Source organism: Sciurus vulgaris (genome assembly GCF_902686455.1).
Source record: "Sciurus vulgaris genome assembly, chromosome: 1".
Taxonomy (NCBI): Eukaryota; Metazoa; Chordata; class Mammalia; order Rodentia; family Sciuridae; genus Sciurus; species Sciurus vulgaris.
The window spans coordinates 173,943,849-173,967,956 of NC_136461.1; the positions used below are offsets into that span (position 1 = coordinate 173,943,849).

General features: G+C 34.3%; 1 protein-coding gene across 1 annotated transcript in view; it reads left to right on the top strand.

Moving 5' to 3' along the window:
* Positions 1-24,108, top strand: part of LOC306653220 (intermembrane lipid transfer protein VPS13B-like) — a gene marked incomplete at its 5' end in the record, with an annotated part of 899,457 nt that overhangs the window by 692,293 nt on the left and 183,056 nt on the right. Inside the window, 2 exon segments of the mRNA XM_079126163.1 lie at positions 249-936; positions 23,522-23,659. Of these exon segments, the coding sequence (XP_078982289.1) occupies positions 249-936; positions 23,522-23,659 (826 nt within the window).

A 24,108-nucleotide genomic window follows, 5' to 3' on the forward strand; every position in this document is an offset into this window, starting at 1 on the left:
TGAACCCTAAATAAGATAATCTGGTACTCAAAAGTTGGTTTTATTGAAGGGAATGCACATCTAATGCTTTTTCTCAAGTATTTCCTTAGTGTTCTAAGGTGAATTTCTTTTTGAGAGGGCACCTACCTACTTTGTTTTCATGTTTACTCTAAGTTATATTAGATACACTTTGAATTCCTTTTTAAACATCCTGTTTGTATCATAACACTTGACATGTACTAGTTTGAAACATTGTTTTTTTCTTACAGAGCTCCAAACAGGAACAGAAAAAAATGGATATGTTTGATGGAGGCATGGCTGAAACCTCATCTCGGTACAGTGGTGCTCAGGACAGTGGAATTGGCAGTGACAGCGTTAAAATCAGAATAGTGCAAATAGAGCAGCACAGTGGTGCTAGTCAGCACCGCATTGCCCGTCCCTCACGCCAGTCGTCAATTGTAAAAAATCTAAATTTTATTCCTTTTGACATATTTATTACAGCAAGTAGAATCTCACTAATGACCTATTCCTGTACAGCCTTGCCCAAATCGAAATCACAAGAACAGAAAGAAGATGAAAAAACAGGCAAGAGTTCATTAAATCTTCCAGAAGTTGATTCAGATGTTGCTAAGCCCAACCAGGCATGTATTTCCATGGTGACAGCAGAAGATCTCTTAAGCAGTAGCACTTCTTTAACTTCAGGGAAAAAAATAGGGGTTCTCTCTCTTGAAAGTCTTCATGCATCCACAAGGTCATCTGCGAGACAAGCACTTGGCATAACTATCGTCCGGCAGCCTGGTCGAAGAGGAACTGGTGACTTACAGCTAGAACCGTTTCTGTACTTCATTGTGTCCCAGCCTTCCTTGCTTCTGAGTTGTCACCACAGAAAGCAGCGAGTGGAAATATCCATTTTTGATGCTGTGCTTAAAGGGGTATCCTCTGATTACAAATGTACAGGTAAGAGTTTCAAATTACTAAAGATCTAATAATTACTACTATGTTGTAAATTTTATTCCCATAATTTCAATACTGATCAAACAGAAAGCAGCTGGCAGACTAGACAAGCCTTCTTTTCTCTACAGAATACATAAAGTGCATGTCCCACAGCTGAATCATGTTTAAGTAAAGTTGACATGTACCAAGGTTTTAACCTTAACATTCTTGGTGTGCCTATGAATATTCACTTTTTCTCAGGAGGTGAATGAAAAGGAGACTCATTCTTGGCTATACAGATGCTTAACAATTTCCAGTGTTTGAGAAGCTTATCCTTTTTTATATTAATGGCCCATAGGCATACAGTCCATGTGAATGCAGCTGTATTGATGAAGAAGAAAAAACTTTAAAATACAAAGCCTATTATTTGGGTGTTCTTTATGATCTAATATCTCACTGAACCAGCATGAAATTAAATGTTATTGAGAAAGTTTATTAATAAAGTAAGATGATTTAATTTTTTATACATCTACAACCAAAAAATTTGTTAATGGTGTTGTCTAATAGGTTCTTATAACCCCATTCATAATTACCTTATAACCAGAGGGCATCCTGTATTATAACTGTGAAACTTCTGAAGTTTGTTGAAACTAGGAAGGTGAGCAGATATTCAGATTTAAGATATATGACCTCTAAGGTAACAAGGCTTGGTGGAAATGGGCTTGAGTGAGACAGAATGAGAGGGCCTTTTTCGTTAGTTAAGGTGTAATTGGAAATTCGAAGGCAAAGTCTACAGGGTCACCCAAGACTCAGTATTTGAAGAGACCCCTAGCAAGCACAGGTGTACTTCAGGCATTGTGTTGCTATAGGTGGTCCCAGTTCCATCTAGCAGATGGATACCAGCAGTGAGACATTTGGAGAATCTGTCTGATCTGAAGGCAGGCTAGTTTGTTCTGGGTACTTTGAATCCTGGATCCTGGAGAGCAGACAGCAAGTGCAGGGATCAAGATAGCCCAAGGAAGTAGAATTGAAGGAACTCTAGTGTCTTGCCCATGTTTAATGGAAGTCCTCTGCGTTACCAAAGGGGTAACTGACTAGTTGCTAAGGAAGGAATAACCCAGGGTTACTTACCCCCTAGACTGCTTATTAGACCTCTCTCCAGGGATGTGCTAGAGCTGGCTGCTCCTACTGGCTTTAAAGAGCTGATTGTTAGAGTTTCAGGAACTTTGCAAGATAATTGTTAATCGTTAGTAACTTAAAACAGCCATGGTGAGAGTATTTACACCATCAATATTAATCAATCAGCTTTCCTATTCCTAGACATTTGTTAAACATTTACTAGCACTAATGCTTCCCTTCTTCAGATATACTGGCATTTACTGGGTGCCAACAATACAATAGGTATGTCAGAAGTACTTGAGATGGGGCTGGGGATATAGCTCAGTTGGTAAAGTACTTGCCTTGCAAGCACAAGGCCCTAGATTCAATCCCCAGCACCGCACCCCCCCCCCCAAAAAAAAAAAAAAAAGTTCTTGAGTTGGGGGCTGGTGCTGGAGTGGTATAACATGTTATATGACTCGGACTCATGCCTACATATTCAGTACCTGATAGAAGGTCTGCTTGACATTGGTGAAAACTAGATCCAGAACTAAGAATGTATCTTCATTCCTAGCTCTTCATTAAGCTCATTCAGCTGCAGTTACTCTGTAGGCAGGTGGCTTCTGTGATCCTGGAAGAGATACTGGGAAAAGGTAGAGGAAAGTAGAACAGGGGAAAGGGGTTGATAGGAACAGCTATGCCCTCTTCCAGACTTGTATTTGTAACGATACAGAGATCACAGAAGACTTGTTTTGTGTACTTCAAGCCCAATCTAAGAATAATCTTTGTATATCTTCAGCCTTTGAAAATAATCATTGAGCTGAGGCAAGCAAAAGTCCACTGTAATAGAAGAGAACTGCCATCGATGTATTTGTTTCCATTTTCCTAAGTTGTAGGAGGAGATCTTCTTTAATTCATTTTATTAATATACTCCTAAATCATAAGTATGTACTTTATCTAAACTTATATGCAGTAAATTTACGAGGGCTCATTTCAAGATAGTCATTTGAATTATATCTTCCTAAGTTAAAAATAATAAAGTATCCTGCTGAGGAGAAGACTTTGTATGTAAACAAACATAGAACCCAATTTCAGCAGATGAAGTTGGAGTGACAGTCACGAGCTAGCATTAATGTGGAATATATGTGTGAGAGGAAAAAGTCTTTCTTGAGTTCTGAGGGGCTTCCATTACATGATATCCTTGTGGATACCATTCCTTATACAAAAGTCATCTACCTGGACACTTCCATGATGCAGTAATTCTCAATCATAATCAAGAGCTATCAATGCACATAATCATGTTTCTTAAAACGGAATTTAATGATCTGGCAAAATTGATAAGAAAGCCAAAAAAGGCAACTAGGTAAATACAGTGATTATAAAAAGATGTAACAAACATTTATTTAGTACTCACTCTGCCAGGCACTGTACTAACTGCTTTAAATGCATTATTTCATTCCATTCTAATAACAACTCTTTGGAGTTATATTTCATATTGCAGATGAGGGAAATTAAATAATTGTCCCAAGGCCATAGACCTAGCAATAAACAGATATAATTCAAACCCAAGATTTATATAATATAAACCCAAGATTTATATAATATAAAATCCAAGATTTGTTGGACTTCTGAGCCTGGACTCTCCAACTCTAGGATCCCTCAAATGAAGAACAAGATATGGATCCACAGGTCTCTCAATCAGACGCCATTGGCCTACTCCAGACCATCAAATGCTTCCCTAAGTTTTAACTGGCAAATTTGTACAATGTTAAATGTATGCATAATGTGACTACACAGTCCCACCTATCTTACCAGTATAATGCAAATGGGTTCAAACTCTGTCACAAAATGTATACCTATCTCATAGGGCAGTTATGAAAATGAAAGATGTTTTTTGAATAACTCTATGAAGTATTTAGAATTGAGCCTAGTGAGTAGAAGACCCTCATAAATGTTTGCTGTTTCTGCTTTAGTTGTTCCTATTATGTAGTATAAAGATTACTAAACTAGAAAGTAGAAAAACCAAGATTTTTTATACTGATCCTACCTTGGCACAGTGCTCTTAGCCAGATAGTTCATTTATTTGGGTTTCTGTTTATTTATCTGTAAAATGTGATGATTATAAAAGTTCTAAAGCCTTATCATGCTGTAATTTGGAATTCCTCTTTCCACCATTACCTTTCCAAAAATATTTTAACTATACTGCTTTAACCTCAGAGAGTTGAGATCAGTAAGTCACTACCATATCTGGTTAAAATTTTTTTTTTACTTGTTTTGAAGATGAAATCTTTTTTTTTGATACATTTAGGAGATCACTGATTGGTTCCTTTATAGTTATAAATGCATAAATGTTATTAAATGTCAATGAAATGAGTTTTTAAAAACTGATCTCTGAAATTTCAGATTTATATATTGGTTCACTTGCATGAACCCATTAAAGACCCATTATCAATTTGATTATCCAAAAAAACTTTGTGTTCTCAGTGCAGCACACAAAGTTATAATCCCAGCAACTCCACAGACCACAGGTTCAAAGCCAGCCTCAGTGTCTTAGTGAGATGGTAAGAACTCAGCAAGACCCTGTCTCTTGAATATAAAAAAGGGCTGGGGATGTGGCTCAGCGGTTAAGTGCCCCTAGGTTTAATCCCCAGTACCAAAAAAGGAAAAAGACTTTGTGTAACCCTTTTCCATCCTCCACAAAAGCCCCATTCCATGTTCAGTAGTCTTTGGAAGTCCTGAGATAACTGAATTAATAAAAAGAAAGAGAGAGAGAAATGTGTGTGGTGTAATGTTAACATTCATGGGGAGGATGGGGAGGGAACAGTAAGGTAGGAGTGGCTAGCTCTGTTCCTGACCCAGAAGTCCAGCAGACCTCAGTGCCTCAGGGCAAGAAGAGTGTCACTGTAATGCTAACCTTTTAAGAAAAGTTAAGAAGTTTAAGGCACCAAAAGTTAAAAATGAAAGAAGAAACATGTTATGTTCTACTTTCTCTCTGAATATTAATCTTCTTCTGAAAGGTAACAAGTAACAGCCAGGCAATAGCAATTTTAATATATATATGCACCTCAATAATTGTTTCTTTTCAGTATTTTGGACACACCTAATGTGGTTATAGAGGTGCTATTTAGGTTCTTTGTTTCTGTTTTTTAAACTTGTTTTATTTGATTATAAAATAATTTTATTAAAATGTGCCTTGTAATTGTTGATTTCTGGGCAAATCATAATCCATTATTCTATATGTTCATATTCCTTTATATGAGACAAATGTGAACTCTGGTTCACCTTGTTTTACTCTTTCAAAAGACTTACCATCTTTAAGAGATTTTTTTTTTAAAGTAAAGATTATAGTTTTTTTCACATTCTAATTTTATTTAGTTTATAAACTAAATTGGTCTGACAGCAAATAAAATGAAAAACATTGAAAATTGATTTGAAAGTTCAAAATTTTATTAGAACAGAAATATAAACTTTAAAAGCATAGTTCTTATGTAAATACAATTGAACATATGTCTAAGATTTTATTTTACTCAATTAATTAATGACTAATTAATTTTATTCACTAATGTACAAGAATGTCTAAAGGAATGTATGCACAAGACACCTGGTTATCTCAGAGATTTTTATTCTAGTATTCATTAGGGTCCTAAAAATGGTAAGAATCACTTGATCATTGACATTCTGTAGTGCTAAAGCATGGCTCTGGGTGATTCTAATAAGGTGGAATTATTTTGGTATTAAATTATGAATGTTTGATTTCATTTGACATTTGGAGATAGTAATAAAAACTCTGAAAGCAGATACTAAAAATTTTTTAAACATTGTTGGAATATGGTATAATATTTCAAGGTGACCCCATTAAATTAAGGTAGTTTTTGAAATCACATTTTTTCTCCTATCTTACAGAATCAGCTTGACACATTACCTTATAATGAACCTCTTATCCCTTGCTTTCAGGTTTACATTCAGATAATCTTTTTGAATGGTCACTTATTCTGTTAGAACACCTGCCTCTTATCAAATATGTGCAAGATGCTGAGGAACCAGTAATAAATAAGACCCAGTTGCCTTCAGATACCTCACTTCATTTTAATAATTTTATTCATAATTGATGGAGGTTTAGCAGAATTTAGATCTTCATAAAATGGAGTGCTGTGAATTACTTTAGGAGAGTTAAGTAAGAACTGTAACTTCTTCTGGGGAGGAAATTTAGAAAAGCTAGTATCAGTTGTATTGGAATGGTTTAAGGAAAACTGCTTAGATACAGAGGGCTGATCTTTAATGAATTTTTTATTAATAGTAGATTCAGCTCTAACTGCAATACAGGATTTCTTAAATATTCTATTTAATTTATTTGCTTTTCAACCATATTTCTTTTTTTTGTATTTTTTTATTGTAAACAAATGGGATACATGTTGTTTCTTTGTTTGTACATGGTGTAAAGGCATACCATTTGTGTAATCATAAATTTACATAGGGTAATGTTGTTTGATTCATTCTGTTTTTTTTCCCCTTCCCCCCACCCCTCCTACCCCTCTTTTCCCTCTATACAGTCCTTCCTTCCTTCATTCTTGCCGCCCTCCCTAACCCTAACTCTAACCCTAACACTAACCCCTCCCTCCCCCCATTATGTGTCGTCATCATCCATCATTCGTCCTTTGGTTTTTTGAGATTGGCTTATCTCACTTAGCATGATATTCTCCAATTTCATCCATTTGCCTGCAAATGCCATAATTTTATCATTCTTTATGGTTGAATAATATTCCATTGTGTGTGTGTATATATATATATATATATATATATATATATATATATACCACAGTTTCTTTATCCATTCATCAATTGAAGGGCGTCTAGGTTGGTTCCACAATCTGGCTATTGTGAATTGAGCAGCTATGAACATTGATGTGGCTGCATCTCTGTAGTATGCTGATTTTAAGTCCTTTGGGTATAGGACAAGGAGTGGGATAGCTGGGTCAAATGGTGGGTCCATTCCAAGTTTTCTAAGGAATCTCCACACTGCTTTCCAGAGTGGCTGCACTAATTTGCAGCCCCACCAGCAATGTATGAGTGTACCTTTCTCCCCACATCCTCGCCAACACCTGTTGTTGCTTGTATTCTTGATAATCGCCATTCTAATTGGGGTGAGATGGAATCTTAGGGTGGTTTTGATTTGCATTTCTCTTATTACTAGAGATGTTGAACATTTTTCCATATGTTTGTTGATTGCTTGTAGATCTTCTTCTGTGAAGTGTCTGTTCATTTCCTTAGCCCATTTGTCAATTGGTTTATTTGTATTCTTGGTGTAGAGTTTTTTGAGTTCTTTATAGATTCTGGAGATTAGTGCTCTATCTGAAGTATGATTGGCAAAGATTTTCTCCCACTCTGTAGGCTCTTTCTTCGCATTGCTGATAGTTTCCTTTGCTGAGAGAAAGCTTTTTAGTTTGAATCTATCCCAGTTGTTGATTCTTGCTTTTATTTCTTGTGCTATGGGAGTCCTGTTGAGGAAGTCTGGTCCTAAGCCGACATGTTGAAGGTCTGGACCTACTTTTTCTTCTATAATCTGCAGGGTCTCTGGTCTGATTCCGAGGTCCTTAATCCATTTTGAGTTTAGTTTCATGCATGGTGAGAGATATGGGTTTAGTTTCATTCTGTTGCATATGGATTTCCAATTCTCCCAGCACCATTTGTTGAAGAGGCTATCTTTTCTCCATTGCATATTTTTGGCACCTTTGTCTAGTATGAGAAAATTGTATTTATTTGGGTTTGTGTCTGTGTCCTCTATTCTGTACCATTGTCTATTTTGGTACCAATACCATGCCGTTTTTGTTACTATTGCTTTGTAATAGAGTTGAAGATCTGGTATTGCAATACCCCCTGCTTCACTCTTCCTGCTAAGGATTGCTTTAGCTATTCTGGGTTTCTTATTCTTGTAGATGAATTTCGTAATTGCTTGCTCTATTTCTGTAAGGTACGTCATTGGGATTTTAATTGGAATTGCATTGAATCTGTATAGCACTTTAGGTAGTATGGCCATTTTGACAATATTAATTCTGCCTATCCAAGAACATGGGAGATCTTTCCATCTTCTAAGGTTTTCATTAATTTCTTTCTTTAGTGTTCTGTAGTTCTCATTGTAAAGGTCTTTCACCTCTTTTGTGAGATTGATTCCCAAGTATTTTATTTTTTTCGAGGCTATTGTGAATGGGGTAGTTTTCCTAGTTATTCTTTCCAAAGATTCATCATTTATGTATAAAAATGCATTAGATTTATGTGCATTGATCTTATATCCCGCCATATTTATTTTTAATATAGTCTAATGGTTGCTCCAGGGATTACACTATAGATACCAAAAACTTAGAGGTAATGTTTTATCACTTCAAGGAAAATGTAGAAGCCTGATAATCTTCTAGATTCCTTTATTGTCTCCCATTTATGTTCTAATTGCCCTGTGTGATACATCAACATACATTGAAAGTCCTACCAGATACGAGCTTGATCTTTGCCTCAGTAATCTTACTATAAAAAAAGAAAACCAAAAAAAAAAAAAAAAAAAAGGAGCAAAATGTAGTCTCTCATGTTCCTAGATACTTACCATGTCCATTGCTCCTCCTTCATTCCTAAAGTTCCAAGTTTCCCTCTGGTACATGTTCCTTCAGCATTAAGAACTTCCTTTTACAATTCTTTTTCAGCAAAACTTCTGAGTTTTTTGTTTTTTTGTTTGTTTGTTTTGTTTTTTGGGTTCTCTGAGCTTCTTGACTCTGTATATTTGTGGTTTTGGTTTTATTAAATTTGAAAACTTCTTGGCCATTATTCAGATTTTTTTTTTAAACCACTTTCTTGTTCCTCTACTTCTGGGACTTCATTGTTAATTTTAATATTATCCTTACTGATCTCTAAGACTTTTTAATACCCCCTACCCCATTCTTCAGATTGGATAATTTTTACTGAATTTTTCAGCTCTAAACTATTTATGTATTTATTTATTTACTTATTTATTTAATTTTTGATACCTTCTCTGTTGAAAACTTCTAGATTTCCAGTCATTTCAGGTGTGTTCACATTTACCTCATGAAGTACAGTTGTAATAGCTGTTTAAAGTCTTCTGTGCCTGTTTCACCACCACCACTGTATGGCCATCACTCTTTCTACACACACACACACACACACACACACACACACACACACACACACTTGGCAAAAAAAGAAGAGAAAAAAGAAAAAGAAAAAGTAGCAGGGTTTCTTTACATCCTTCAAATTACAGGAACTTTAAATGACAGGGATTTGGTCATTACTGTGTACCACAACTTAGGACTCACTCTCAAGTCAGTTATAAGGGAAAAAAGCAAAAGCAAAAACAAAGCAAACAGAAAACTCACTACCCTATGTGTTATGTCCATAAATTTGACTTCCTTTCCCAATTTGTGTTGTTCTTACTTCCTTTTCAGAGCTCTCAGGTATTTATTGGCTGTTTTGTATTTTTTATAGTGTTTTGGGTTATAAGGGTTAGGCAGCAGTAAACTTGTGCCATTAGGACTGACACCAGGAATTCTCAGTTTTAAAATAACATTTTTTAGTCCATTTTCCAAGACCTGGTTTTCAAGAAACTTAATACAGGATTTCCTCCAAAAGTGATACATGTATATCTTTGCATCTGTGAACACAGTTCAGTTAAATATATTATAAATGAATAATTACTGCTCTTAGGGAGTTGTCAGCATTAACTTGATTCTGCCCATGTCACCACTAAGCAAAGAACATGCCCAAATACTCAAAGGGTGGCAATGGTGTTCTTCCTATGCATTCCTAAGGGCTTTCCTTTCATATATTATAAAATCCATTTATAGGAGGAAATGTGGTGTGAAATTGCCTTTCTTGTTAACCTGCCTTCCCCAACACATGTGACTGAAAAGTATATGATTTATGTATAATTAAATTTTTGTATATATTATATATAATACATATAAAACCTAAATCCTATGAGTTCTTCCCATAATAACTGACAAATGTAATCTATAACTACATCTACTTTAGAATGCTGATGTGAAATAAAATAACAATTACTTATTTCAAAATTATTAGTAAAGTATAATTCCCAATCTGCATAAGTTGTAGTGATCCTAAATTATACTAACTATATCTTTAAGTATATACAGCACTATATTTTCTTTCCTTAAAGACTGGCAGAGTAAACACCTAAGTTATCAGCCTAAATTTTTTTTTCTACTATTAATAATGATCTACTTCAAATGACTTTCCATGTAATCTAAGTAAATAATATGTCTGTAAGTTAAGAGGTCTTTAAAAATATTAAAATAGTATGGCAATGGTCTTTTCCATGCCCTTCCCACCTGGAGCAGCCTGTAGCAGAAATGAGATCTTCTGCCAGTACCTTTATGTGTAGCAGCTGTATTATTGGCGATTCTCATTTAAATAAAGATGTATGTAGTTGTTTTTAACATAATCGTATTAGTTGTGTTTATAAATATTTAAAAATTGGTATTTGTTTTGTTTAAGGTAATGGAGTCCAGATTTGAAATTGCCTCATAACCTAACTATGCAGCCCAAGGCAACCTCAGAATGTCATTTTTCTTCTTATTTGTGTAGGACTTTTTTGTTTGTTTTTGAAGTAATGACTGTGCCATCTGTGCGGTTGAAGGTTTCAGTCTTTCTGAAGGAACTCAACTCACCACCATACTTCTGGGTATACAGTCAGTCCAGTGTCTTATGACACGTTAATGTGTTGGTTTCTAACAAAGAAACCAGTTGAAAATAATAACTTCCCTCTTGCAACTTCTTTACCTAATTGTAACTTTTAAAACATCAGCTAGATTAAAATGCAGAAGTTAATTAGACTGTATCATAATTTAAAAAGCAGGCAATAACACACTTCTTTGTTGGAGAGTAATATCTAAAATATACAATCTCCAGTGTGGGACATTTTCTGCATTTTAAAGTTTCATGAATGTTGCAGATACGCTGTTATGTCCATTTAAGAGAAAGACAGGAAATGGAGTCCAAGAAGAGCTCTAGATTTGGAGATATGAGTCCTGAGTTCTGATCCCAGCTCTGCTATTTATAACTTTATGACCTCGGACAAATTATTTTAATTTCTACTCCTTAGTTTTACTATCTATAATATGGGAGTAATACTAGTAGCAACCTCCTAGACTTGTTACAAGGATTAAATGGTGTGTGAAACTCTTAGTTAAGTGTACTATACAGGGTTCAATGAATATTAATATTATTGTTGTATTTTAATTGGGTATTATCTCTTTAAGCCTATTTAAAATACTGGTTGTACTTAGCTAAGAAATTAACATCGTTTAAGTGTATTTATAACTATTGTGTAATGTGAAATTTTTCAGTTATAGTAATTGACTGTTTTACCCTTTCATGAATAGAACTGCAGAAAATGTGCCAAAGACATTTGAGTAAACTAACAGTTGAAAAAATCATAAACTAGCTTTTTACACCTCATAAATCATATCTTGATTTCATTTAGTTATTGTGACTTTAAAGATCAAATTACCTATCTCTTTAGAATTAAAGGTTTTGTTAATGTCCCTGGAAAGGCTTAGAATTAACCTGTGACTTTAATGTCATAATGATCACAACTTAACATTTATCTGAAAATTTAGCTTCTAGAAACATTTCTTCTTGGAAAATAATGTAAGATTGAAATTCTTACTTTGACAGGCATCTGCAAGCAAGTAGATCTCTTAAATGAGAGGTAGGCATGCATCACTGAGGGAGAAAGGTGGTGAAAAGGTTAAATAAGAAATGGCCCAGTCATCAGGGGGAATTAATGTTACATGGAGAAAGATATTGGAAAGGAAATCAGAAACCTTGACTTTTAATTTTTGGTTTGATACAAATGTATTTCTTAGTGCTTTAGTTTCCTTATCTCTAAAATGGGTATAATAATATCTGGTCTTTGTACTGAAATAGTTTTATCCGAGTTCCAAATGAGATAATATTTACGAAATGCTTTGGAAATGTAAAGCACTATTTGACTGTAAATTAAGACTTCTGTTATTATTAGCAGTAGAAGGGAGAAACTAATAGTCTCAATTTTTTGGACATGATTGATGTCCTGGCCTTTGTGATACCTATTTTGATCATCAACATTTACTTAAGATGAATGGAAAAATGGGGAGAATCATTTGAAGACACTGAATTGACTTCATTTATTAATTAATTAATTAATTAATTTATTTATTTATTTATTTATGGGTACTAGGGATTGAACCCATGGACACTTTTTACCACTGAGCCAAATCCCTAGTTCTTTTTTATTTATTATTTTGAGACAAGGTCTTGCTAAGTTGCTGAGACTAGCCTCAAACTTGTGAGCCTCCCGCTTCACCCTCCCAAGTCACTGGGATTATACAGGTGCAGCACCATTTCTGACTCTGAATTGACTTTACTGTTACAGATTTCAGACTTTGCCTAGAGTAGACAAGATGTTGACGGTTGGCATTAAGTTAATCTTCCTTGGGTACGTGACTACATGTTCTTTGCAGGACAGCATTTTAATTGCACTGAATTTTTAGTATTCTGTAAAATATTTGAAACCCACATTAGACTTTAACATGAAAACAACCAAATAGGAAAGTGATCAAGAATATCACAAAATAGGACAAACTAAAAGGGATTTGTTGAATTGGTATTTCACACAGCATTCACCAATTGACATCATTAAGTAGAAAGAATATGCTTAGGGCTGGGGTTATGGCACAGTGGAAGAGCACTTGCCTAATATGTGTAAGGCACAGGATTTGATCCTCAGCACCACATAAAAATAAATAAATAAAATAAAGGTTATATCCAACTAAAAACATTTTTAAAAGTAAAGAATATGCTTATAATAAAAGAAGGAAGAAGAGAGAGAAAGAGGGAGGGTGGGAAGTAGAAAAGAAGGAAGAAAATCTTACCATAAACCAATTTAAATTTTAAGAACCATAAAATATTTATATTCTTTTATCTTATAATTCTACTTCAGGAATTATAGGAAGATAAATTTAAATTGCTTTACTATAAAAATACTTAATCCTAGCATTATTTATAACAGTGAAAAACAAGGTACAATCAAATGTCTTAAAAATACACTCTGGTATATTCTCTATATTATATAGACATTAAAATTATGTTTACCACAACTTCATAATATCATGGGATATGGAAATCTTGGTTCTAAAAGTTTAAGATCCAGTGGACACTCAATGTCAAACATCCCAGCAGCATTATAATCTCTTCTGTACCTATGTGCAGCAGACCTGATATTTCAAGCCAGTAAATCTCTTTTCCTTTCCTGTCACATCTTACCAGGTGCAGAGAAGGTGCAGAACAGCAGAGCATAGAAAATAGTGCTATGAAGTTAGCCACATGTCTGGATATTCAGTAAGAGATGATGCTCTGGTGCATCCAGAACAGTGTAGAATTACTTTCATGGACAATTCTACTTCCATGAATTGAGTTATTATGGTGTTTTGTGGATCTAGGATTCTTCATAATTTAACTTTAAGGTATCATAGGAGCCTCATGCACTACATTTGCTTCTGTGGCTACTTTGAAAAAAGGATAACCAGTAATTATGAATCATGAAATAAATATAGAAAGACACGAGAAACTTACAGCTTGTAGATTTGTCTTTTACATGTCTAGGGATCAAGATTGACAGTTCTGGTAGTGGGTTCATTTATTGCAGGGGGGTTGTACTGTGAGCCACTGAGCCTAGCCAAGACCAAGCATAGTCATGGCTTCTGATTAAGTTCCCTTAGAAGCTTTAACAATATTAATTCCATAGATAGAGGCAAACAGATCTAGTATGATAGGTCTTACAAAATGCTTTCCTTTACATTTTCTGCAAGTTCTTTTAAGAAACACCTTTGTCTATTTTGAGCTAGACATAAAAGGATTAAACTGAACTACCATAACCGAACATGTTTTTGTTTTTTTTTTTTTCCCAAGAATTGAGAGAGAGGGAAAGCAAGCAATCTTGAAGTGCTGACCTATTTATCCTGATGCCTTCTTATGCCTTCTTAGGTATTTTCTTCCATTCTACTCTGCCTGGCCTGTAAAACTGAAATTCTTCCACACTCACTGTGTTTACTTGAAAATTACTGTCAAGTCTCGTTTCAGTGTCTTCTTTGTATAAAAGTTGATACACCCAGATACTACTCTCATGTCCAGTTTAGAAAATAGAAAACAGACTATTTTGTCTGGTGGATTATTTACTTCCTTGATTTACATATAGACCAAATACTTCTAAGGGATAGGAAAGGAAGTAAGGATGTAATGTTGAATGTTGACAGTCATCAGAACCAAAGTGGAGTGAAATTTCTTCTCAGTCAACAGTACTAATAGGGAGGTCAAATATGTTGACTATTATTTGAAACCTTAGTAATTAATACTATTTTTAACAATTTTTAAGACAAAAATAGTATAATTTCTACTAATGATCAAAGCTTTTTTTTATTTTTTACCTTTCTATTATTTGTCTCTTATTTTAGATGGGAGATAAAGGAAAAAAGAAACTTTTTTAAACCAGGAACAGTATGCTCTTGAATGACATACCTTACAAACACACATACTCATTTTGTTTAGAGTTCAGATATAAGAAACAAAATGGTGACTCTTGAATTCCCTGACAAGTCCCACACGAGCACGTTGCATACATTATCTAATATAGCATTCTCACAGTCTCACAATTTTTTTTTTTATTTTCCCCACTTTGGGAATAATTCAGTAAAATTGAATTTATCCAGTTAAAGGGATCAGGATTTATACCCAAATCCGACTACTCGCAAGTCCATGTTCTTTCCGTTACCCCATACTTTCTCCCACGTTAAAACTCTCACACAGAACAACGTGTAGGAAAGCACCATTGAAAGTTAAACTGTTCCCAGTGAGTCCTGTGAGTCCTGAGTCATTAGCAAATTATTTCTCAAATCTCTTCTATAGGACAGTATCATATCACCTTCCAGTTATTTGCTCAAGAGCTCATTGAAAGTCATTTAAATGCTGTTTCATGAATGTGACAGCCCAGTATACCACAGACCAAAAAGAAATAGTCTCCCCAAACTGGTGTAGGCACCACCTTGATTCTGAGGCAGCCTAGGACAGGCCTGGTCTTATTAGCTATGATGGACTAGAATACACTTAAATTTTGTATAATACTTCCTTGAAGACTTCACCAAAAAAAGTGAATAAAAATGTATACGTCTCTTATCTCTCTCAGAAAAATCACAGTAGAGCTTTTGGACTTTCTGGAGGTGATAAAAATGGAGACAGAAGTAAATCTTGAAGCTATTTGCAATGCCATATCACACAAGTATTTGTTTTATTGCACATCTGAGGAATTTGTGATTTTTTTTATGTGCTACTATTAGAAAAGTCAAGTGCAATGCAATATGGCATCAAAGCAAAATGTTACTGAATTTTGAATCTATGATAGTAATAGTTTAGGGAAAATGTTGATTTTAATTATATGTCATTAGTAATGCTAACTGCATCAGTAAGATTAGGAAGTAAAGCATGGTGTCATTTCATGAGTTGATAATATTGGGCAAGATGTTACCCAAAATTACAAGAGCAGATTCATGTATTAGGAGGTCAATGCATGCAATAGGGTGACAGGCTATTTGGTTGCTGAAGAAAATGTGGTTAAGCTGGTTGTGGTGGCATGCCCAGTATAGTCACAGCTACTCAGGAAGCAGAAGCAAGAGGACAGCCTGGGCAACATAGACCCTGTGTTAGGAAAGAAAGAGAGGGCCAGGGTTGTGGCTCAGTGGTGGAGCACTTGCCTGGTATGTGTGGGGCACGCAATTTGATCCTCAGCACCACATATAAATAAATGGAATGAAGGTGTTTTGTCCATCTGCAGCTAAAACTATTAAAAAAAAAAAAAAAAAGAAAGAAAAGAAAGAGATAATTTTCAGCACTCATCCCCTAAATTTTATTGGACTTTTGTAAGTGCACAGGTTTGCAAGAACTTTCTTCCATAGGAAATTTTAGTTTCCTCAATAGTACTTCATATTTAAGTTAGCACTCATTTCCACAGAAATGTAAAAAATAAGGGTATCCTAAGGAAATTGAGTCAAGGAAAGTAAAATATTATTGTGACTATAGTTACATGCATCTCCCACACAAAAAACTTTTCCTGAAACTGCCAGAGAAAATAACTATTGGACTGACTTCTTTTTGTGCCATTTCTCAACCAGTTCCTTTGCAGAGGTACTCTTTAAGTCAAGAGAAAGCACAAAGAGACATAGACTTTCACTTCCACGATAGGCCTATGATTGATGAAAGTAAGCATGTAGAGAAGAGAGGGGAGTGTGAGGAGAGAAATGATGTTGGTTTAGAATTCCACCTTAGTCCTTTCTATAAAAGGTAAACTTTGAAATAAACAGATTTTTATGGCACTTGGCTTTTTAAAACTCAAAGTTCTTTATGTATAACATAAAAAGTAAAAAAAAAAAGGAATTGTATCTATGATGGGTATTTCTTAGAAGTATCCAGTATAAAAGTAATTTAACATCATTTTATATTCAGTATTACATCAGTTAGGGGAAGTGTGATTCAGGGGATTAAACTCAGGGCCTTATATGAGCTGGTGAACATTCTATCATTGAGCTAAACCTTTATCATTCTCATAATGAGGAAATTACCACTGACATCTGCAGGGGAAAACATTTTTTTAGTAACTTAGTAAAAGTTTAGCTTTGTTATGAAAAAAATATATACATATATACATATTATGCTGCTCTGTTCCATATATGGCAGGATATGTAGTGGAACAGAGCAGCATAATAATAGTAAGGCTTAAAAAATGGTCCCATTCATCTGTTCTATGTGAGTTTGGGAAACAAAGTTTTTGGTATGTAGAAAATTAAAAGAACATAAGTGAGTTCATTTTCAAAGCTTTGAGTTGTCTGAACTGAATTACGTTGTATTTTGTGCATTCCAATGGTAAGCAATATATACTTAACTCTGCAGATGTCTGCCAAGGTTTAAAAATAATAGTTCACAGCATTTGAAAAGACAGTTTTATCAGATTCTATGAAATTTGTCCCATGCAGGTCAGTGAAATGAAAATTTTTCTGAAGAAGAGTAAAGTCACCTACCAATATGAGTAATACAATCTTGATCAAATCCTTATGAAACCCAATACTTTGATTAATCTGGGAACTAAACTGGGGCTCTCAATTTTCTCTTTAGGTATTCTTTGTGACATGATTTTCTTTGAGGGGCCAGGTCAGGCTAAAAGGAAACATTACAACTTGGTCAATAACAGTGTCTTTTAAAAATGAATTCTAACTCATCTTGAGCAAGGTTTATGGCTATGAGCAGTTTACCATTTATTCTGAACCATTTCCCACCCTCTTACTCTTCCTAAAATAAGACCTCCTGTTTCCTTGGCTTTAGGACAACAGTGTAAATGTGCCCATCCACATTAAGCAGAGTTTATTCTTTTTTGAGAGCTTCCCCCTCGTGAATAAATTAACTGTTTCCTAAGTATAGAGAAGTTGGAAGGAACTTCCAATATGAAGCAGCAGTCTTTGTCTCTTTGCTTATATTATATTTACAAGCTCCTTTAATCTTAATTGATCTGGTGCTTTCCCAGGTATATGGACCCTGAGAAATGTGAACATGACTCATTTTCTAGCCCTGAAGATGGAGTTAAGGGGAAGTTAAATTGAAGAGAGTCCAAGAAGTCTAGCAGTCATCTTCTTTAGCATCTGGCTGGTAGAACATAGGGACTAAATGGTGACTTTGGAACTTCAGCAGTTTCTCTGGGATTCTAACATACTGTTCTGCTACTGCTGATTTAGCTAATTGCCAAGACTATAGGCAGATACAAAGAAGAGATTTGAACCAAGCCAGGAGAGGAGATACCAGTTCTATCCTACATTCCATGATTCATCAGCCATGCCAACTATATTTTTGTGGATGGTTCTAACTTTAGTTATTCTGCTCTGTCAATGTTATAAATTCAGACATACTTTTAAAAAGCATTTGTCCTAATATTTTCTTGGTAAATAGTCTTTGAAATTTTGGTTTTCTTGGCTAGATTTCTTTGATTTTTATAGTCTTAATTCTGATTCTGCTCCTTACTAGTGTCAGTTAGTTTATCTCTTATTAACTCATCTCCCCTGTAATTGCCCCAGAGTAGACTTGTACATTGGACACCATGTGGCCTGGCCCTCTAACATCTACTATAGGAGAGGTACCTGCACGAAATACACCTCACTGACCTGGAAAATTCATTCACATAATCAGAATTTGGTATTCCCTGGTTTATACCTTGAGGAGGAAAGGACATAAAACACCTGTTAAAGTGATTTTTCTTTTCCCTTTTCTTTTAATTTTTGTAAATTGATTATAAAGGGTCCTATTTTGTCTTTAGTCCTAAATAAATTATAGGTTCATATATCAAAATATGGTTAGGATCATCCCATAGAGCCTTCAAAAAGAAGTACCTATGTGGTTCTTTTTTAAATTTTTAAATTTGTTTTAATTAGTTATACATGACAGTAGAATGCACTTTGATACATCATATATGAAGGAATATAATCTCTCATTTTTCTGGCTATACATGATGTAGAATCCCAGCAGTCATATAGTTATATATGTACATAGGGTAATAATGTCCAATTCATTCTACTATCCTTCCCATCCCCACAGCCCCTCCCCTCCCTTCACTCACTCACCTCTACCTAATCTAAGGTAACTATTCATCCCTAGCCCCACCCATTGTGAATTAGCATCCGCATATCATTCAGCCTTTGGTTTTGGGGATTGGCTTATTTCGCTTAGCATGATATTATCCAGCTCCATCCATTTACCAGCAAATGCCATCATTTCATTCTTCAAGAATGAGTAATATTCCTTCATATATATATATATATGTATATATATATATATCACATTTTTTAATCTAGTCATCTGTTGAAGGGCATCTCTGTTGGTTCCATAGTTTAGCTATTGTGAATTGAGCTGCTATAAACATTGATGTAACTGCATCTCTGTAAAATGCTGATTTGTCCTTTAGGTATAAACGGATGAGTAGGATAACTGGGTCAAATCGTAGTTCCATTCCAAGTTTTCTGAGGAATCTCCATACTGCTTTCTATAATGGTTGCGCCAATTTGCATTCTCACTAGTAATGTATGAGTGTACCTTTTCCCCACATTCTCGCCAACATGTACTGTTGCTTGTATTTTTGATAATTGCCATGCTGACTGGGGTGAGATGAAATCTTAGAGTAGTTTTGATTTGCATTTCTCTAATTGCTAGAGATGCAGAACATTTTTTTCATATATTTGTTGATTATTGTATTTCTTCCTGTGTAAAGTGTCTGTTCAGTTCCTTAGCCCATTTATTTATTGGGTTATTTGGGTTTTTTGGTGTTCAGTTTTTTGAGTTCTTTATATATCCTGGAGATAAAGGTGCATGGGGTAAAGATTTTCTCCCAATCTGTAGGCTCTCCATGTTATTGATTGTTCCTTTTTCTGAGAAGAAGTTTTTTAGTTTGAATCCATCCCACTTATTGATCCATGAGTTTACTTCTTGTGCTTTAGGAGTTTTGTTAAGGAAGACAGATCCTAAGCTGACATGGTGAAGATTTGGGCCTACTTTTTTTTCTTTTAGGCACAAATTATCTGTTCTAGTGCCTGAGTCTTTGATTCACTTTGAGTTGAGTTTTGTGCAGGGTGATACATAGGGGTTTGATTTCATTTTGTTACATGTGAATTTCTAATTTTCCCAGCACCATTTATTGAATAGGCTATCTTTTCTCCAGTGAATGTTTTTGGCACCTTTGTCTAGTACAAGATAATTGTATTTCTGTGGGCTTGTCTCTGTGTCTCTTCTATTCTGTACCATTGGTCTGTGTGTCTGTTTGGTGCCAGTACCATGCTGTTTTTGTTATGATTGCTCTGTAGAATAGTTTAAGGTCTGGTGATGTCTCCTGCTTCACTCTTCTTGCTAAGAATTGCTTTGGCTATTCTGGTTTTTTATTTTTCCAAATGAACTTTATGATTCCTTGTTCTGATTCTATGAAGAATGTCATTGGGATTTTAATTGGAATTGCATTAAATCTGTTTAACACTTTTGGTAGTATGACCATTTTGACGATATTAATTCTGCCTATCCAGGAGCATGGGAAGTCTTTCCATCTTCTGAAGTCTTCTTTAATTTCTTTCTTTGATGTTCTGTAATTTTCATTGTATAGATCTTTCATCTCTTGTTAGAGTGATTCCCGAATATTTTATACATACAGGTTTTCTAATATTCATATTTACTAAAGCTGCTGTCCTAGTTATTTCTTTTAATCACTGAACAAGTACTTTGAAGGTCTTCTGTATCAGGACATGAGATTCTCACTATTCTTTTTGTCAGCAGCATAATATTCTCTGCAGTATTCATAACTTAGTCCTAGTTTATTTTACTATTTCTCTGTAGATGGATATTTAATTTTATTTTCCCCAGATTTTTAATATTCCAAATGATGCTACAGTCAACTCCTTTGGACATATCTATGTATTCTTAAGTAGTTTTTAAAGTTAGATTCCTTATAGATGACCTTTCTGATGCCATGGGCATAAATATTTTGAATTTTGATGAGAAGTCATTCTCAACCAACTTCCTGTTCATACAGAAATATTACATGTGCACACATGGAGGATCCATTTCTCCTCCTTCACCCTTTATACAGGATATCATCATCAATTTTTTTATCTGATCTCATGAATGCAAGCTTGAGTTTATCATTTTAATTTTTAAATCCCCATTTAACAGTGAGGCTAAACAGATTTTTCCTGTTTTTCATAAAGCAGTACTCTCCAGAAGGATTAAATAAAGGAAATTAAAAACTTAAAAATCTTCAAAAGACTATAGGAAACACACACACATATATACACATGTGTGTATATACACATATATGTATGTAGGAATAAATTCATAAAGTCAAAGTCTATAGAATATTTTACTATATCTATTTTTAAAAAGTATGCATATCAAAAAAAGTATCAGAATACAGTTGAAAGATAGTCAGCCTACTAATAGGAAATATTTGTTCCTACAAATCAGTTAGAAAAAAAAATAGAAAAATGTTGAACTCTTCTACAGTTGACTATGTGTGTGTGTGAGTATGTGTGTGTGTATGTGTGTGTGTGTGTGTGTGTGTACTTACCTGATTGTTTTCTTTGATTTTACTGCATCAAATAATATACACATTTAAAATCTGTCATGTACTCGAAAATTACCCTCCAAAAAGGCCTTCCACTATTGGATTAGAGGAGACATCTCATCATAAATCAATACAGGCATTATCAATTGTTTTAGTAGCCTATTTTACAGGTGAAAATGTCTACCTTATTTTAAGAATTTTTATTTGATTATTGCTAAAACCAGTATCTTTTAATGTTTCAATTTCCAAATGTTTATATGCCATTTTTAATTGCTTATTCTCTACACCACAAGTTTTTCTACTTGTGTTTATATGGATTATGTGAGCTCTATATGTTAGTGATATCTCCTTCTTGTCACTGTCACTTATGTTGCAATTTTATCTTTTTTTGGCTATTTGACTTTTTACTTTATTCATGCTTTCCTTTGACAAAAGTTTTATATGTCATATACTGTACATCAGTCTTTTGTTTTCTGATTTTGGCATCTTATTGTTGATGATGTAGGATATAACAATCAATGTACTTACATTCCCATAGTGTACATTGCCCTGCTACTCAGAATCCTTATCCCTAAAAAAGATAGAAAATGGGTTGTGTTTTTTAAATGCGACAAGTATGACAGTTTTCCTAATTCCATATAATTTAGAATATGCATTTCCTGGTACTTGTTCTACTTAAGTTTTACCTCCCAGTTTTTTATCTTATTAACCTTTCTATCTCAGCTTAATTCCTGTCTATGCATTATTTATTGTTATTTGTATCACATCTATGTTTTCTCTCTCAGATAACATTTTCTCTCAGTTGTTTTCTCATAATGTGAAAAATTATATCTCCTCTCATAGATCTTGCAAGTACCTCTTACTTGATAAAACCACTTTTAGTGACTCCTAGATAGGGGCAATCCTAGAAATAAATACTCAGCTTCTGGTAGGTTTACATAGATCCTACACAGAGTGTAGAGCCTATAGCAACAGATTTCTATTATCCATTCACCAGACCTGACCACTGCATTTAAAAGAGAGAATAGTATAGTCTTACTATGTAATGGGTATACTATTCATATTCTCACTGTTTTAAATTCACTGATCATATAAAAAGAGAAGAATGCACTAGCTGAGTGTTTGATCTTTACCACATAGATCTAACGTCATGATCAATTGCTTTCAGTATTTTCTTTGAAATCACATAAAGGTTCATATGTGCCAAATTTCATAAGGATCACATGATAAGGTCAAGAAATACAAATTCCAAGGCAGAATTTATATGCCCAGTTCACATATGACAGTAATACTATATAACCATATGTTGAATATAATACACTGTATGTAAATGCTATTCTTGAAAGCAGTCCAATCAATAAAAGCTAAAATAAATAACACTTTAATAACACATTTCAAATAGACTGAAAATGGAATAGATGGGCTCTATGGCAAGAACATCCCTATAAAATTGACATTCAGAGGCCATTAAAACACAGAGAGTAAAACAATCTTGAAACTAAAGAAAAACTGCGAATATTTAGAAGTTTTTTAAAAGCCTGCTACACTGTATGCCAAGATACAGCAGTCTTATTGAAAGAGCTATTTCAATAAAAACTGTGGATTTCTAAGCATTAAAAAGCAAATTAAGTTTGCTAACACCAATAGCCAAAATATACTTTTAAAAAATACACAGTATGAACCAGAAAAAGTAAAAAACATGCATAGTATTAAACAAAATCAAAACAAACAAAAAAAACCATAAGTTTTAGTCTAATTGAAACTAGTAAAAGATTGACCAATTTTTTATCATTAGAGAAGGTTATGGGAAAGCTACTGAAGTTAACTTCAAAAGCCTTGTAGTAAAAAGTGATTGTAATGTCAGTAAAACTCTAAAACAGATCAAATAACCCCTAAGTAGTACTAATCCACTGCATCTTTGAACATGTATGCCTTTTTTTCTTTTAAGCTGACAAGGTTGCCCTTTTTCTTTAATTTGTTTCCAACATCATGTTCTTCTAAAAATATAACTATTAAACTGTTAGGAGTCAGCAACTCACAGTACAGAAACTTTGCTTCACTCAGATGATAAAAGACTTGAAGTGTCTTTTTCTCTTTGGCCTTGTTGTGGAAAACGGGATTTCATCATCCCACCTTGTATAGCAGTTGATCTTGTTTAGTACAATACTTGTACACTGAAATATACAAATAAAGGAAACGATGAAAGATACACGTAGCTATTTAACCATTTTTTCACCTGTTTATCAACTCAAACTCATACACCAAAATGAGATGTCTGTATTGTAACTGATGTTTTCAATTTCTATTTTGTCCCTCTAGATCCTGGGAAAACACTGCCTGAGGCCCTTGATTACAACACTGTGTGGCTACAGACAGTACCTGGAGAAGCAGACAGCAGAAGTGGTATCCCACCCTCCCTTGTAACGCTGCAGATTAAAGACTTTCTTAATGGACCAGGTAAGAAACTCTTAATTCAAAAGGGTCTCCATTTTTTTCCATGTGACTATACTAACATGCATATAATAATTTTGACATTCTCTGCCAAAAATGAGTGGTTGATTTGTTTTCCAGAAGGGTACTACCTTCAGGCTGCCCATTCTAGAGATCTAAAAAATCTGACAAATGTTTTTTGATTAAGGAATAATTGACTGGAAGTTAAAGACCTGATATTTTATTTCTGCTTTTTCTATTAATTAGTCGTGTAATCTTAAGCAATTGCTGTTATCTTCTGTGCCTCGGTTTTCTTACCTGTATTTAAAGAGAAAAAAGTGAATGGATAGATGGGTGGGATATATGATATACATACCTAAGACAGCATATGTAGATTAATTAGTTGGGTCCACTTACTTAAGATGTTTAACAGAGTGCTTGAGACATATCACTCAGTTTTAGACAGCTAAAGATAT